General features: G+C 41.3%; 1 protein-coding gene across 4 annotated transcripts; it reads right to left on the bottom strand.

The window, feature by feature from the left end:
- Positions 1-2,655: 2,655 nt before the first annotated feature.
- On the bottom strand, positions 2,656-16,043 carry LOC146578597 (Fc receptor-like protein 4). Of its 4 annotated transcripts, none has more exons than XM_085268907.1 (7): positions 15,940-16,043; positions 15,527-15,562; positions 9,625-9,885; positions 9,300-9,545; positions 8,994-9,215; positions 8,638-8,739; positions 2,656-5,732 (listed from the first exon to the last, which is right to left on the bottom strand). In XM_085268907.1, the coding sequence occupies exons 1-7, from the start codon at positions 15,968-15,970 to the stop codon at positions 5,668-5,670; spliced, it is 963 nt and encodes a 320-aa protein (XP_085125033.1). In that variant the 5' UTR covers positions 15,971-16,043; the 3' UTR covers positions 2,656-5,667. The 4 variants fall into 4 exon arrangements, with proteins under 4 accessions (XP_085125033.1, XP_085125034.1, XP_085125036.1 ...); XM_085268908.1 differs by having other exon boundaries at positions 2,656-2,961; XM_085268910.1 differs by lacking the exon at positions 8,638-8,739 and having other exon boundaries at positions 2,656-2,961.
- Between the last annotated feature and the right edge of the window lie 715 nt (positions 16,044-16,758).

Raw genomic sequence — 16,758 nt, 5'->3', positions numbered from 1 at the left:
AGCTGTGCAGAGACACATGAACAGACCTGAACCGCAGACTACAGATAGTGACACGGTATGCTGGTCGAGTATGACTGAGCTATGACTGTTTTGGATTTCCAGATCAGGTTGTAATAACTTTAATAAACTAAAGAAGAGCTGATCAATTTTCCAACACAGTGTTGACTTCAGTTTGATTGAACCAAAGGTTAATTCATCTAAACATTACAAAAACAGACAAAAACATTCATTTTCCTTTATGGGTGATTATAAATTAATGAATAATGAACGAATAAGCCTTTATTTATCACATGAGAACAGTTTGAGAACAGAGAAAAACAAAACACCTCAGCACAGAGAGCACGTGAATCTTCACACCTTACAACATATAAAGGATGTGCATTGGAGGTGTTTTGAGAGGGGTAGGAGGGTGTGTGTGTGTGTGTGTGTGTGTGTGTGTGTGTGTGTGTGTGTGTGTGTGTGTGTGTGTGTGTGTGTGTGTGTGTGTGTGTGTGTGTGTGTGTGTATCCTGTGTCAACTGAAGAGAGTGTCATTTCACCCACTTTTAAGAAAAAGTCAACAGGCCTCCATGTTGCGTTCTGTAGCAGTCTGAGTACTCACAGCCCGTCCACAGCAACACTAGATGGAACAGGATGATAGAATCACAAGATGCAATGGATATGTGCAAAATGCTGAGTATTGTGCAAAAGTAACTTAGTCTCTCTCTCTCCCTGTGTGTGTGTGTATGAGAGTGAGAGACTGCAGTTAAGTGCTTGGTAGTCATGAGTATGGAGGTGTGCGAGTGTGTGTGTCATTCCAGTCACTGAGTGTTTAGGAATCTGACGGCTTGGGGGAAGAAACTGTGTGTGGGGTCCTCCACAATACTGGTGGCTTTGCCGATGAAACAGGTGCTATAAGTATCCGTGATGGAGGGAAGAGGAGCTCCAATGATCTTCTCAGCTGCTCTCACGATCTGTTTGAAGTATCTTGTCTTCAGTGTCTCCATCGAGAGTGCCGCCAGGCACACGCCACTCCCCCATCCAGCCAGCCTAACAACCTGCATAACAGACTATATCAGCTTCTGTGTGGATAACACTGTATTGACCAGGAAAGTAGACCAAATTAAAACAGTTTAACAGGTTTGATTCAGAAGCCCTTCCCTCCCCATCCACCAGAGCTCTTCACACCTCTCTGCAACCCCCAACTGACTATATTCCTGAGGCTCATAGCTGGACTGGGCATCGGGCATACCGGGCATTTGCCCGGTGGGCCGCTGGCGATTTTTTGTTTCTACGGGCCGATCGATTTTTTTTTTTGGAAGGGTATAAATAATGAAAGGTGTTGGATTGGCCAATTGGTCATGATCGACTCTGGGCTGGACCAATTACAGCCTAGGAGGTCGGATGCACCCTCCCCCTTGTTTAGCAATCTTATAGATGAACTAAAGAAAATGGAGAACAAAAAAAGGAAAGGAGGTGCAGAAAAGATTAGGGCCAAAAAGAAACAAGCCCTTCAGGCAGACGCTGCCAAATGTGTAAAAATAAGTGAATTGTTTGGCGGTAGCTATGGCATAGCTTCCACAGATTTAGCAACATCAGCAAGTGGTGGAGGCCAGCAGGTGGATAAGGGAAAGGGGAGGCAAGAGGAGGAGAGACCCGAGGCGGCCGCCGGTCATAGTGGCAGAGGAACTGAACTTCAGGTAAGAAGTTATGACCTGCTGCCTATCTGTGTCAGATATAAACCAAGTTTAGTTGTAGTTTGTTTTCGTTGTGTTGACTTTTTACAGGCGCTTAGAATAACTGGTACTGCGTACTAGCTAGCATGACGGAGTTTATATACTGCTGGGCGGGTGCTATGAAGTTACTGATAGTAAATTTTATTTTATGCTTAAGGTTAGTTTCTCAAACTCCTCAAAATCTTAACAAATTGTGCCAATCCTTACATGTTGCACCAGGCTGATTTATCATCAAAAGTGGAGAAGTCTGTGACAGAGGAGACAGAAGAGCAGCAGAGAGAGATGGAGAGATGACTTTATGTCATCCATGAGGGATGCATTTGACATGTGTTTCACATATTATAGCCCAACAAGTTACTTATAGCAATTTAAATACGAGCAAACAGTTTTTGGCAGACAATCACTTTTTGGCACAACACCGGCTATTGCAGTTAATAATACAACAGCTTCTTGCCATTTTTTGTGTTTCTTTTTATCGCTGTGTAACTGAGTTCAATTGAAAGCCTGCATGCGCTAGTACCTCTTGCCACAAGTTCCCAGAATCCTTTGCGGTCTTACCCCTGAATGACGTCACATTTTTGGTGGGCCGGTCTCTAGTCAAAATGCCCGGGCCGATTTTTTGTCCCAGTCCAGCCCTGCTGAGGCTCATTTACTAATTAAGTAGTACTTCCCACGGGTCACATCTATACCAACATATTTTCAAAGTACAGCTGCAAAATGTCAGATATCAGTATCAAACACACTGAAGCTTTTCAGTGTCATTTGAAACTACCGAGTGACACTTCTGCTGTCTTTAGTCTCACACTTTTCTGCACTGAATAGAGGTGTGTCAGTTAGCCAAAGCAAACTCAAGTCAGATTTTCCATCTGATACCTCGGCAAAACCCACAGAAACACACATGGAAAATAAGTGAGAACAAACATTTATTAATCTTGTAGAGGAACTAAATTGCTACTTCAGCAACAAGATCAAGATGTAACAAACATGAATAAAATATAAATAACAGTGATCTTACTGAGGACTTAAAAACATTTGTAACCATACTGTTGATTTTGCAGCAAAATACACTTTAAAAACGCAGATAAAAGATAAGACATTACGCAAAATACACACAAATCTGCATACAAATCTATTTAGCATGTACATATCCTGTGTCTGTGGTGCTTGGGGGACCAGTTAGACACCAGCGGTTGGACCCGTGGACTACTTCATTGAAGAGTAGACAACGTTGGACTCTCGGTTAAAGTCTGAGTACAAAGACACACACACACACACACACAGTTTAAACAACAGGGAGCCTAAGGAAAGCAACAGAAAATACTGAGAGAAATAATAAACTAATATGATCAATAACTAAAACTAAGGACTAAAGACTCAAAATACTAAGGAAATGCATGAAGATATAAATGTAAATCATAAACAAACATTTAAATACTGACTCAATAATAATCAAAAATTCACAAGTTCAACTCAGAACCATGGCTACAAAACCAGGACCATGCCAATCCCAAATTATTTATTTCCACTTACACCTGCCGTTTTGAGTGTACAAGTGCATTCACACTTAAACGTACGGCTACTTGTGATGCACGAAATATCTTCATTGTTTGCTAATAACTGTTTTTTTTTAATGTGTGTGTGTGTTGGAGTACGCTGAAATGTTGCTGAACTAATCAAGTTAATGTCTGAAAAGACAATTGCTATAAACTGTGGCAACATAAAAATAAAACACATGAACTCTGACTTTGTGTCTGGAATTCACGCTAGCAACATAGTACTACAGTGGTGCCCAACTTCACCCAACACACAGAACTATGTTGGACTGAGGTTGTACAGCCAGTGCAAGCCCTGGCCGAAATCACGGCAGAGCATCAAGAGTAGGCAGTAGCACATTGTATCCCTGCAGATTACCTACAGTGATTTCTAGGCTTGTTTGAGGCCATGCAAGTGGCATGTAAATGTCTGGAAGCACAATGGGCGGTGTGGTTACTTCCTCTGCTGTCTCGGGAGGCCCAGATACCAGTGCTCAGCCTACTGTCAGTATCTTTTGGAAGTCCATAATGCTGTGCTGGATCACTTTGGCTATTCTCAAGAACTACTGTCACCACCTTTGCAGCTCTTGTCTGAAAGTGGGGAAGTGACCCTTCTCCTACAAACAAAAGATGAAGAATGTAGCAATCAGGGAGCTGCAAACGGGAATGGCTGAGGAAGGAACGGACATGCTACAGTTAGATCCTGGAGCAGGTGGTACTGTGGCTTCTAATTAGAAAGGTGGAGTCGATGGACTGCCACTGGCCAGTGAGTGTGAAGACAGCCAAGACCTTCGTAAAAGGGTGGATATGTCGGGACATCCAAAGGGATTGTGGGCATTCTCACAGGAGGAGGCAAGCCAGTGCTGGCCCCAAGAAAAAAGCCTTTTGGCCCTTCATAGACACATCCATTGAGGTTAAATGCAAAATGTAATTCAAAATCCTGCTCCTCACAGTCAAGGTCTAGAATGATCTGGTCCCGTCTTATCTTAATGACCTTATAGTACCACATAACCCAGTTAGAGCACTTTGCTCTCGCTCTGCAGGCCTACAGTACTTGTTGTTCCTAGAGTATTTAAAAGTAGACTGGGAGGGAGAGCCTTCAGTTTTCAGGCCCCTCTTCAGTGGAACCAGCTTCCAGTTTGGATTCAAGACACAGACAGCATCTCTATTTTTAAGGTTAGGCTTAAAACTTTCCTTTTTGCTAAAGCATATAGTTAGGGCTGGACCAGGTGACCTTGAATTCCCCCGTAGTTATGCTGCAATAGATGTAGGCTGCTGGGAGATTCGTATGATGCATCAAGTTTTTCCTTTCCAGTCACCTTTCTCACTCACTATGTGTTAACAGACCTCTCTGCATTGAATCATATCTGTTATTAACCTCTGTCTCTCTTCCACAGCATGTCTTTATCCTGTCTTCCTTCTCTCACCCCAACTGGTCGCAGCAGATGGCCGCCCCTCCCTGAGCCTGGTTCTGCTGGAGGTTTCTTCCTGTTAAAAGGGAGTTTTTCCTTCCCACTGCTTGCTTTTCTATTTTTCTCTGTATGTATAATTGTAGGGTCTACCTTACAATATAAAGCACCTTGAGGCGACTGTTGTTGTGATTTGGTGCTATATAGATAAGAACCTGTGTGCAGATAAAGATAGTGTTGGGAAGGTTTCTTTCTGAGATTAGAAGTTTAATATCCTGAGCTTGAGTCAGGCTGGTTTAGCTACCAACTAACATTCAGCACTGTTCAAAGTTAAAGAGCAGCCGTACTTCTGGGCCTCTTTGATCTGATGTGTGTTTGTCCATAAGTGGCGCCTTCCTAGTTGCTGCAGATACAATAGTAGTAGTAATGGAATAGTATTAAATAGTTGCTATAGCAAAATGTTATTTATACTTGTTTATGAAGAAAATAAGTCCCAACCTTTACAAACATCAGAAGCTTTTCACAGTTTTTTTCCAACTTCTTAACACCTCTGCAGAGAAACGCTAACAGATGACAACGATCTGCGTGATGTTTGTGTGAAAACTGAAGGTGAGCAACCACAAAGCTGCCATTTTCTCTCAGTGCAAAGTGACACATTTCACCACAGAGCACAAAGCAAACGTATTCTAACAACAAGCTGAGTATTCTTCATCAAACTAAAGAAGGCTTCCTATAGATAATTGGAATCATTAAAGCGTGGACTGTCATGCAGAAGTTTAAAGTGAAAATGATGAAACCAAATAAGCTGTTATTTTTGGGGGGAGGGGTGTCATTCATTTTGGCATTTAAGATATACGATCACTAGTCACAAGTCAAGGTAGTGCTGATTACACCACTCTTTTGGAACATTGTAGATTTATTATTATAGCAGTTGTCTATGTGACGAGAGAACATGTAATGATCTGACATATCTGTCATAAAGTCTGAAGTGGAATGAATAACGATGGCTCATTCAGCACCAACAAGCTGCATCTCCTACGGACACATGTATAGTTGTCCATGGATGCTTCCTGTTACCTGTAACAGTGACACATTCAAATAACGTTATTTAGAATAAATAAAAACTTTTGTCCAACCACATACTAGTAAGCTGCACAAAAGTGGCTGGTGAATGTAAACTGGAACTCCTTACATGTCAGGCCATGTGTCATGGGCTGTATCCCAATTCAGGGTCTGCAGCCTTAAAGTACGCATTTCAAGGCCGATTGCGTCACAGCGGCGCGCGACAAAGGCTGTCCCGATTCAAAGGCTGCTCGAAATGCGGCCCTGAAATGCGTCTTTCATTTCCCTGAATTTTAAGGCTGTGGCAGTGTAGACTTTGTGGCCCAACATATCCCAGAATGCATAGCGTGGCGGTGGGTGTGGATGATTTTACCGGAAAAAAAAACGGTGGATGAGGGGCGGCCGAAGAGTAAACTTTAAGTAAGTACTGAATATTATGTCACTTATTTATGTGCAAATATTTAATAACGAAGAACATTAAAACATTACTGTTGGCCACATGTCGGCAAAGTTATGTGACATTAGTGACGTTTGTACTAACTTGGTTTTAAAGCCTTTACTTTAAAATATACGCCGTTCAATCGCTGAGCTTAATCCTGCAGAGAATGATCAAAGCTCATGTAGCAACAAAGAAAGAAATGAACAAATGATTTTCTCCTTCATTTCTGTCAAACAAAGCTGTATGACACGTTTCCAGCTGTTAGTATCATGGTTGCTAGGCAACCTGGGCAGCGCAACGGAGGCTAGACCGTCCCATTACACAAACCTCGCACTTCCGGCCTTAGCGATCCTCAAGTACGCGGCCCTTGAGGATCGTTGGGGCTGCGTACTTTAAGGCTGCAAGTGATTCTAATTGGAGGTTTTAATTTGTACACTGATGAATCCCATGAGCTGCCCAACCACGGACCTTCTTAATATCATCATATTTAAGCAACATGTTTCCAGTGGGTAAACACTGGCCCTTGAGGTAACTTATTATTACTTAGTTATTCCAGTTAAATAAATTGATCTGTCCTCCTTTTAGAGAAATCAAACCTAGATGTTTCTGTTCAAAGAAGCTGGGGACACCAAGTTTGACTGGACCATGTTCTGTATCTTCATTGCTAAGTTGGCTGTTCCCTTGGAGGCTTTGAGACCTTGGAATAAACTCAAAACATGGTGGAGAGATAATTTCTCTGTGAGAGATTTTGTCTTTCTGTTGGCTTGGCTTGGAATTCCTTTACAAGAGTTAAAGGAGGTGGCTCCAGAGAGAGAGGTCTTGTTATCTTTGCAGTCTGGACCAAGAGAAGCAGGAGAAAATGGATGTATGCCAATAAATGGTGCATGTACGAATTCTCTTGTGGACACACAATTATAATTGTTTGCGACTTTGTTCCGAAACAAGGTTTAAAAACAAGTTTAATCGTTCAGTTATGTCACATTCTGTTGCATTTCCAAATGCAATGACAATAAAGGCTTTGAACTTGTGGTATCGCATCAAGAAATTAGTTGGTTATATAAATATATGAGTATGCATAATAGTTATTATTCATAGATACCTACATCCTAAGTTCCTGTTATTCATCTGAAAGAAGCAGAATGAGAATGAGTGTGTCGTTACAATGGTAATGCCAGGAGAGGCAGTATTGGTTCTGTGTTACATTAATGTTGTAAGGAAGTGGAAGAAGAGTGTGTCCTGTAGGAGGCAGTAGAAAATGGATACTGATGTTCTGTACATGCGCTGAAAAGAAGGTTCAGTAAACCATTTGCAACGATACTCCATTGTAAGTCTCAGTTATTTCATTTTTAATTTTTAAAGATGCAACAGAACTGAATTGAATAAATGTCAAATGTTCACAAATGTTAAATGTTCACTTGAGGCTCCAAATGTGATGTTAAAATGTGTAGGCTTACTTCTACTTATGAAATGGTTTTCTACTGTTCTAGAGTAGAAAAGTAGCAGTGCTGCAACTGTTGCAGGATGGAGTCAAAATGATCTCCCTTTGGTGGTTGTCGTGTTGTAGTGTGTGGACTACCTCCTGAGTCACCCAGATAAGGAAATCCCAGAAAGATTTCAAGGTTTGCCTGCTATAATCCAAATCAAATCAAATCACTTTTATTGTCACATCACATGTGCAGGTACATTGGTACAGCACATTTGAGTGAAATTCTTGTGTGCGAGCTTCACAAGCAACAGAGTTGTAATTACATTAAGGCTTAACGTTTGCATTATTAGGGGCGTGGCCTTTTGACTGGCAGGGAAAGCTGCCTGTAGCTGCTAGCTGTCTGTTAGCCTTCACCTCAGCTCATTATCCCAAAACTGGATCCCTGAGACTGTGGCTGTGCTGTTGGAGGTTTTGGGGGCATTTTAATGTAAGTCTGTACAGTAATATGGCTGTTTTGGGGTAAATTGTACAAGAACACTGAGCTCCAGTATTGGTGAGTTAGCATCTAGGATGTTTGTGTCTCTGTGATGCTCTCATACAGTTCACGGAAGCGGATTTAAAACCAAGCTAGCTAACATTAGCTGATAACTTTACAAAAAGCTGAAATGGTCATAATGTTGCTCATTTGTTTCCAAAAATAACTGTTGATTGAGAACTATTTAAAAACGTTATTTAGATTTGTTTCATAGTAATAGCTTTCTCAAAATGTCTTTGTTTCCTTAGTGGAGTGGTTAACACAGTGTCTGGGTAAGTGGAAGACAATTGGTTTGATTGGGAAATGGTATCCCCTACAACACTTTGAAAACAGGTGGAGGTACCCACTTGTGACAAAGAAATGGCAAAAATAGTTTCTTTATTCATTATCTCATGTCTTCACAGTCTCCTGAAATTACGGAATATTTAAATTTGTATATACTTCAAAAACCAAAGTAATCTTGTCCCCACCCCGGAAGCTACTACAAAAACAAACAAAAAGAAGACGAGACCAATATTACCTCTGCTTTGTCTGATTGGCTGCTGCGGACAGTGTGATGTTTTGATCTCACTGTATATGATGTCATCAATGACTTCATTTTCTAAAGTGTTTTCTTGTCCTTCTGAAATTATTTTTAAAAAAAGAACAATTTACTGTATTTAATGTACTGTACAGAATTTAATTGTTAAAAATGTAAGGAAATTATTTAGAAAAATCATTTCTACATTTTACAATGTCCAGAAATAATGACTGTGCACATTATTCAGCAAAAGAAAACCATGGATGTAAGATCAGGAAGTACCTACAGTACATTGCTGTGCTGTCTCTGTGTAATCATAATGAATGTGAACTTTATTCTATTAGTCTGAGACTCACCTGCAGGTTTACTGTGAACACATCGTCTTACCAGCAGAACCAGTAACACCAGTAGAACCGCAACACAGGCTGATCCAACAGATGACAACACAGAGAAAACAGCAGGAGAGAGTGATGGAGGACGAGTGATGGAGGTGGAACCAAGAGGAGGTGTGGATGTAGGAGGAGGTGTGGATGTAGGTGGAGGTGTGGATGTAGGTGGAGGTGTGGTGGTGTGTTCCCCTAAAATAAAGCAAACAGTCACTAAGTTGTCGTCACATTGTGAATGTTGAAAGCTGCAGAAACACAGACAGGTGAGTGTGTCACCTGTGACAGTGATCCAGCTGGATGGAGACTCTCCATGACCGCTGATGTCACACTTGTAGAGGCCTTCATCAGACCTGGAAACATGCTGGATGGTCATGTGACCTGTAGGCTGCTTCCTGATGAGGGAGCCATCTTTATAGAAAGCAGCTGGGAGGTTGGAGGGAGTGGTCTTTGTTTTACAGAGCAGAGTGACGTCATCTCCCTCCATCACAGGGAGGACAGGACTCTGCAGGATCACTGATCCACCTCAACACAGAGACAAACTACAGCATTTCATCCATTTACACACAGCTTCATCAACACTAACTCCACACACTCAGCTTACCAGTGACTGTCAGGTTAACCATGTTACTGATGGGACCCTCTCTGGACTCACACCAGTAAACTCCACTGTATGATTGGTAAACCGTGATGTTACATGAAGAACCAGCTGGTTCTCCCCACCCATCTCCACACTGAGTCCTCTGTCGTGTGCTTGTGTTTCTCCTCAGAGTCCATTCAGCAGAGCTGTCGTCCTCCTCACAGCTCAGAGACACAAAGTCTCTTTTAAAGAACTGAGAGCTGCTGGGACTCACAGTCAGACGAGCTGTGAGGGTTAAAATGAAAGTTGTATGATCTGTTATGTTTGTCTTATGATGAAACAACAGTGAAAATAATGTTGCATTAAAATTAGTTTGTATTTAGTTATTTACTAAAAGTAAACAACTAAATACTTGAGACATGAGAACAATTACATAATGTGTATGTGTGTGTGTATTTGAGGTTTTGGGGTGAATTATCAGTCCTGATAAAAATTTTGCCTGCCACCAAGGTGCAAGGTGGTGACATGGCTCACTGGCCAAAGTGCTCATGGCTAGACAGAGTCTACCATCATAACAATGTTACCGAGTTGCAGTGTCCTTCTGCCCTGAATCATCATACACCTACGATTTCCACTATGTTTCCTCAGAGGCCCACTGGGCTTGTTATAGGATCTCTGTTGCCCAATATTCAGTAGAGGGGAGAAAGTAAGTGCTGCAAAACTTTGGCTTGGCATGGATTTCTGATTCTTTGGAGCCACTCTTAATCATGCAGTTAGATATGAGGCATCTACTTGTCTCGCATTGGTCTTCTCTACACATAAAAGCAACTGAGCTGATATAGCAGTCAGGGAGGGATATCTGCTTTAGGTGTTCTAACTGCCTTCAAGTCCACATCTGCAGCTCTGCTTCTGACAGCACTGGACAATCCCACGTTCTGGGTCTCCTCCACATGTCTTCCACTGAGATCTTGGCCTCAGGGATAAAGGGAAGGATGAAGCCCAGAGATGTGAAAGACCTGTATAGATATTATTTAGTGCATGTAGGTACAAGGGGATCATGTGGGCAGTATTTGTATCCAAAAGTGTCTGAGTGGCAGAGTCCATCCACTGAATCCAACACTTTGCTTTGGGCCTTGCTATTGGTGATACCAAATGGAAGAACCTCCAACTCATAGATGCAGGTAGAGGCAGATCTGTTTGCCTTTATTTATGAAAATAAAATATTCCCAGAAGGATAATAGCACTCCAGGATGCACTATCAGAAGAAGGCAGTGATGCTTAGGGCCAGTTTATCCTGGGAAACCTTGGGTTATCCCATCCCTGTGAATTTTACTTTAACATGCACTGACCTAAGACCCTGTTAAAGACTAACGGGGTCTTAGGTCGGTGATGATGTTATTTTGTTCCTGTCGAATCCTGAGCGATCTGTTCCTGTACTTTTAGACCTGGTGAGGTCATTTGGGGAAATCTCAGGTTATACAATTAACTGGCAGAAGAGTGAATTTGTGACTTTAACTGCAAACCTGGATGTTGACTTTTTGAAAACTTTAACTTTTAAAATTATAGACAGTGTGAAATACCTGGGTGTTATTATGCTTCTAATTAGTTATTAGTTCCTTGGTGGGACGCATCAATGCAATTAAAATGGTTTCTCTCCCTAAATCTTTTTGAATAAACAGTTTTTCAAATTGATCATCTCAGTGGTATTATCATTTGTCTGGGGCTTGAAAACTTATAGAATATCAAAAGCTCATCTATGTAAGTCTAAAGATGAGGGTGGATTTGGTCTGCCACATTTTCAGTTTTGTTATTTTTGTTATTTTTTTTATATTTTTATTTTATATTTATTATTATTTTATTATTGGGTTGCAAATTTGCACTGCTCTTGCTCTTGATGAAGGCGGTCGCACTTTTCTCTGGAACATTCTCTCACAGTCTGTTCTCTAAAACCTAAAAGAGGAATTGTGGATTTGATCAACTGGTCCCTAAATGCAATTGACACCCCTTTCTCAACGAGAAGTTTGGGCTTGGGTGAGCCTGAGTGCTGAAGATATCTACCTATTCGGAACCATGATTGCTGATCGGAGCTGGCTTGGACCTGACTTATCGAAGAATTAAGAAAGTGGAACCGGCTGTTCAAACCCCCACAAGGCTGCCCGCTGGGATTAAAACGATGGGAAGAGGCGTGAGTTTCTCAAAATGGGCTCATTGAGTCAGCACGGATAAGATCTTGGAGAGGCTACGGCTGCTTTGAATATTCAGAATAAGATCGCTGACTGCAGACTGGATACATCTCAGAAGGGCTAGCCCGGAATAACATCTCTGGGCGCAAATTGGATGACATCTCGGGGAGGCACACTGCCGTGAGTTCTCAGAAATCGGCTCCTTGAGCACAAGAAATGACAACATCACAGAACGCAAGTATGGCGAAGCTCGCGGCTCTCCAACGGGAGATTGAGAGACCAGTGTTGGACTGTAGAACTGCTTTGAAATTCATATGAGCTGTTCACACTAAAGTAAAAAATACCATCACTTATGCAGATACCCCCTTTGGCGCCAGCTGCAAGGCTGGAGCTGAACAACAACACCCTGATAACGACTGTGTTTAGTCTGTTCCTTCCCATTCCATGCAAGGCCACCTGGGTTGGCTGGAAGACTGTTTACTTAGCCTGGCAGGGTGAAGGACACTGTCTCAGCTGAACTATGGACACGCACACATACACTGATATGCACACACTCATCCCCCCTCCCTTTCCAAACGCCTTCGATGCTTATTCCCTTCTGATGCTGCACCCTTTACCCACCCCTGTTGCTTGTCATGTGTTTCTTTGGTGTATTAAGAGTTTTTCATGTGCTATGTGCAGAGGTGTTTTTTTCTGTTCTCAAACTGATCTCCCTGTTGGAGCTCAGTCTGGGGGGAGTTATTTTTTCTCCTTATCTTTCCTCATGTGGTGCATTTTCCATTGTTATACCTCTCTGACCTCTCTTCCCCATGTGATGTTTGTGTAATGTATGTATGGTCAGAGGGTAAGATGGCGCCACCATTGCGTGCAATAGGTCGGCAGCCTTGTGAAATTTCCCCTTGTGGGACTAATAAAGGTATATCAAATCAAATGCCAAAACGTTTGCTTATTGGCAGGAATGGTACAAAAAGGTCAAGTCTGCTAATACCCTCCCTTGGGTGGTCATAGAGAGTGGTGGGGTTGATAATAGTTCCATTCCAGCTCTTCTCTTTTCATCTTCAAATACACGAACCAAGGTCAATAATTTTATAGCTTCGAACTTCGCTAAAATCTTTAGTCAGATCAAAAAAAAGGCTGCGCTCTACCAGAAACTTGATCCATACTCCAATATATTGTAATAATGCATTTCCACCCTCATGTTTAGATCAGATAAAGAGAGATATTAACAGGAAATTTGTGTCATTTCCCCAGTTGCAGAACAAGCTCTCTCCCTGCGTCACATTTTTTCTTCATTATTTACAGATGAGAAACTATGTTCGACATCCGTAAATTCAAAGTTTTATTTGTCACGTACACAGTCATACACAGTACAATATGCAGTGAAATGCTTAGACAACTGCTCGTGACCTAAAGAAGAAAAAAAAGGAAAGGGCTATGAATAAGATAGGAAATAAATATGAAAAATTAAAGTGTAAATTTAACTAGGAAGGAATAAAATATAAAAAATTAAGGTTAAAAATGAAATAACTGTACAACACAAAATTTAATTATCTTTTCAGGAAGAGGGACCAATTTTTTCATTTCTTTGGTTTCCCGGGTTCTAGAAAGTTGGTTTCTGGCTTTGTGAACGCTTTTTCAGGATATTTGAATATTAAATCTCACTGTTTGAAGACGGCATCGGAGGAAGAGTTGGGTTTGCAAATTGGAGATGAGGTGTGAGAGAGGAATCTGTGTAGGATCCACTCTTGCTCTATAAACACCAGTAATTTCAATTCAAAGTGCTTCACAGTCTTCAATATCCAAAAACTAAATTGCAGAGTGTCTGTGAAGGTTCTCAGTCATCCAGGTCATAAATTGCAGAGGATTTTTCCTTCTATTGGTCCGATACGTGATCGTTGTAAACTTGAAGAAGGCTGTCTTATGCATCAATTTTGGACATGCCCCAAATTGTATAATTACTGGCTGGATATCTTTAAATTGTTCTCTGATATGTACAACTGCACATCAGAGCCGGACCCAGTAACTGTGTTGTTTGGCTCTTCCTCTTCTCTTCTATAGCTCTGCTGCACAAACTACAGTTTTGTTCAGAATGGTAATTGCTACGAAACACATATAATAATTCTCTGGAAGTCTGTGTTAGATTTGTGTTCTCATGAGTAAATATATTAATTTATTTTATGTTGTGAAAGACGTTTTCTGATTGTCATTTTATTTTGAAAATGATTTTATTGTGGTGATTATAGATTACTTCACTTCCTGTTCCTGTTGTTCCGAAGCGCGAACTGCTGAAGTAATGTATGGTTTTCCCTCCTGTGTTGCTAACAATTAAAGAAACGGGGAAAGTAATCAACCACCAAGTGTGTGCATTATTAAGAGAACATGACCGAAGAAGAAGAAAACTCTTCGAGCTCAACAGTCTGACATTGTACCTCAATTAAAATGTGGCTAAGAGAACTGACTGCTCTGCTGCACATGGAGAGGATCAGCTATATATTAGAGCAGGTGTCGAACTCCAGGCCTCGAGGGCCGGTGTCCTGCAGGTTTTAAATGTGTCCTTGATCCAACACAGCTGATTCAAATGGCTAAACGACCTCCTCAACATCTCTTGAAGTTCTCCAGAGGCCTGGTAATGAACTAATCATTTGATTCAGGTGTGTTGACCCAGTGTGAGATCTAAAACCTGCAGGACACCAGCCCTCGAGGCCTTGAGTTCAACACCCCTGTATTAGAGGATAAACTTAATAAGATCTTTGATGTGTGGCAAACTTTTTTAGATAAAACACATTTATTTTTGATTGATTGTAAACAACTTGAATAACTTAGTCCACCACCTAAGCGTTGTATTTCTGTTTATTACCAGTGTTGAAGACTAACAGGGTTTAAATATCTGAGACTCTTCACCTGCTGGTTTTTATAACTTAAGAAGCCTCTTGGATGAGAGGTAAAATGTCTTCATCTAAGTCCAGTCACCTTCTTTCCTAGCTCAGGAAAGCTGGAGCAGACCTATATATTCCTGGTCTCACTTGGAGCTTGATGCTGCCATGTCACTTTGTAATAACAACTCAAGCGGACTCCGGCAGGACCACAGTGGATTTACGCTGGAGCCATAAAGCGTCGGGGTGATGAGACGCAGATATTTAAATTTAATTTGGACAACAAGCTGTTGTCCTAAGAGAGAACAGGTCTTCATGTTATGCGTGCCGAATACTGGATTACAGTCAGTGCCAGCAGCTGCTTTGGAGTACTCCGGTGTGGCTACTAGAGCTCGCTCAGGTCTCTTGCTGATACTCTCTATGTAATCAGAGAGCTCATCATGTTATTCATCTCTTTTTCAGCCTCACTAAATGGTGTACTGATGGATTGCCACCATTATGATAAAGTAAAGGGAGACTAGCACCCGCTGATGTCCTTAATAAAACAGACTGGGATAGCACTGGGGGTGAGGTCAAGTGCTGTATGATGCCATTTCTAGTGACCTTTCTTGACCTGCTTAATCACACTCAAATTCTCCAGTGACTGAAAAAGTCATTCCGACTTCAGTCGGCGGCTCTGTTCTCTCAGCCACAGGATGCCCATGTCAGCAACATTACCACACTCACACCCTGTTTGGCTGAATGAGTTGTGCCATTAGGCATGCATGCACCAAGAGCATGACCCAGTGACAGCAAAGGGGATAGTGATGTGCACAATTTTGGTCTGCAATGTCAGTGCTTCATAAAAGGTTGTTTCATTTTTTTACTGACCTTGGTTTGTTGTGCAGCTCAGCAGTGAGATCAGAACTAAAGAGAAATGACACTCAGGTTGATTTGAGCTGAACATAAAGAACAACTCCACACAAACCGCAGAAAACCTCTATGTGTGCTCTATTAAACATATCTGCTAATGCTTTGCATTCTGTGTTTTTTAACATTTCTTAACACATATAAGTTGTTTTTTTCACCACTAACTTGATATTAATGACGCTGCTAAGTTACAGTGTTTCCTCGACTCCTGAGCAAAGATAAAGAGTCAGTTCAGACCTGCAGTTGGTCCTCATGGTGTTTTGAACTTGAATTCAGCCTGATTTGTTTTTCATGTCTTCTCCTCCATCATCAGTTATCAGGAGAGCAGACAGTCAAAGTAGAAGAATTCAAACAAACACAGAGATTCTACTTACAGAGCAGACACAGCACAGATGTTTCCTTCATCGTCCTTCTCACTCATTTGAGCTTCTTTTCATTTCTGTCACTGACACCAAGTAAAGCCCGCCCTCTTCCTCTGAGCACCAGCTTTCTATTGGTTCAAACACAGAGGTGGGAAACTCACTTTTTTCCTTTTTTAACAATAGAAGTTATAAAATAATGTAAACATATATCTAAAGGTACACTGTAACACTTCAATTTTATTTCAGAAACAAAAAAGAATGAATCACAATTCTGTTCTTTTAAACTTATGTACAAAGACTTGGACATGTAAAAAAAGTTTAAGTTGTGCACTGTTGTGACATAATCTAAATTTGACCAGTGAGATTACAATTCATGTCTATGATGCCCAAAAGCATCATATTCAACTTCATTGAATAAATCAGATGTCCTCTGCTCTCTGTGATCTGTAGTTTGGTTGATGAACAAATCCATGTCCATGTAGTTACGTCCCCCTCAGTGAGAGAGGCAGATATGAGCTGAAACACAGGAATCAAACCAGGGACGCTGCTGTTATGGAGCTGAACTGGAACCATTCAGACACTGAGGCCCTCTGAACACATTTTAATTACAGCTGTGCAGAGACACACTGATGACTGACTGGAACACTATGATTCACATTTACATGAACACCATCCTCACACATGTTTATATTTGGCCACTAGAGGGAGATGTTGCACTTTGAATACCAACACAGATACAAGCAGATCACCAGTGATGCTTTCAGAGTTTCTTTTGGCATGCTGTGCATGTACTGTTCATAATAAAATGGTTGTTTACTTTATTTCAAATAT

The sequence above is a fragment of the Mchenga conophoros genome, linkage group LG3 (assembly GCF_057382185.1).
Source record: "Mchenga conophoros isolate Kocher_MC1m ecotype Shallow Benthic linkage group LG3, M_conophoros_male_GT1.1, whole genome shotgun sequence".
In the NCBI taxonomy this organism is placed as follows: domain Eukaryota; kingdom Metazoa; phylum Chordata; class Actinopteri; order Cichliformes; family Cichlidae; genus Mchenga; species Mchenga conophoros.
The sequence above is the reverse complement of the archived record's forward strand: the minus strand, read 5'-3'. Positions and strand labels throughout refer to the sequence as shown.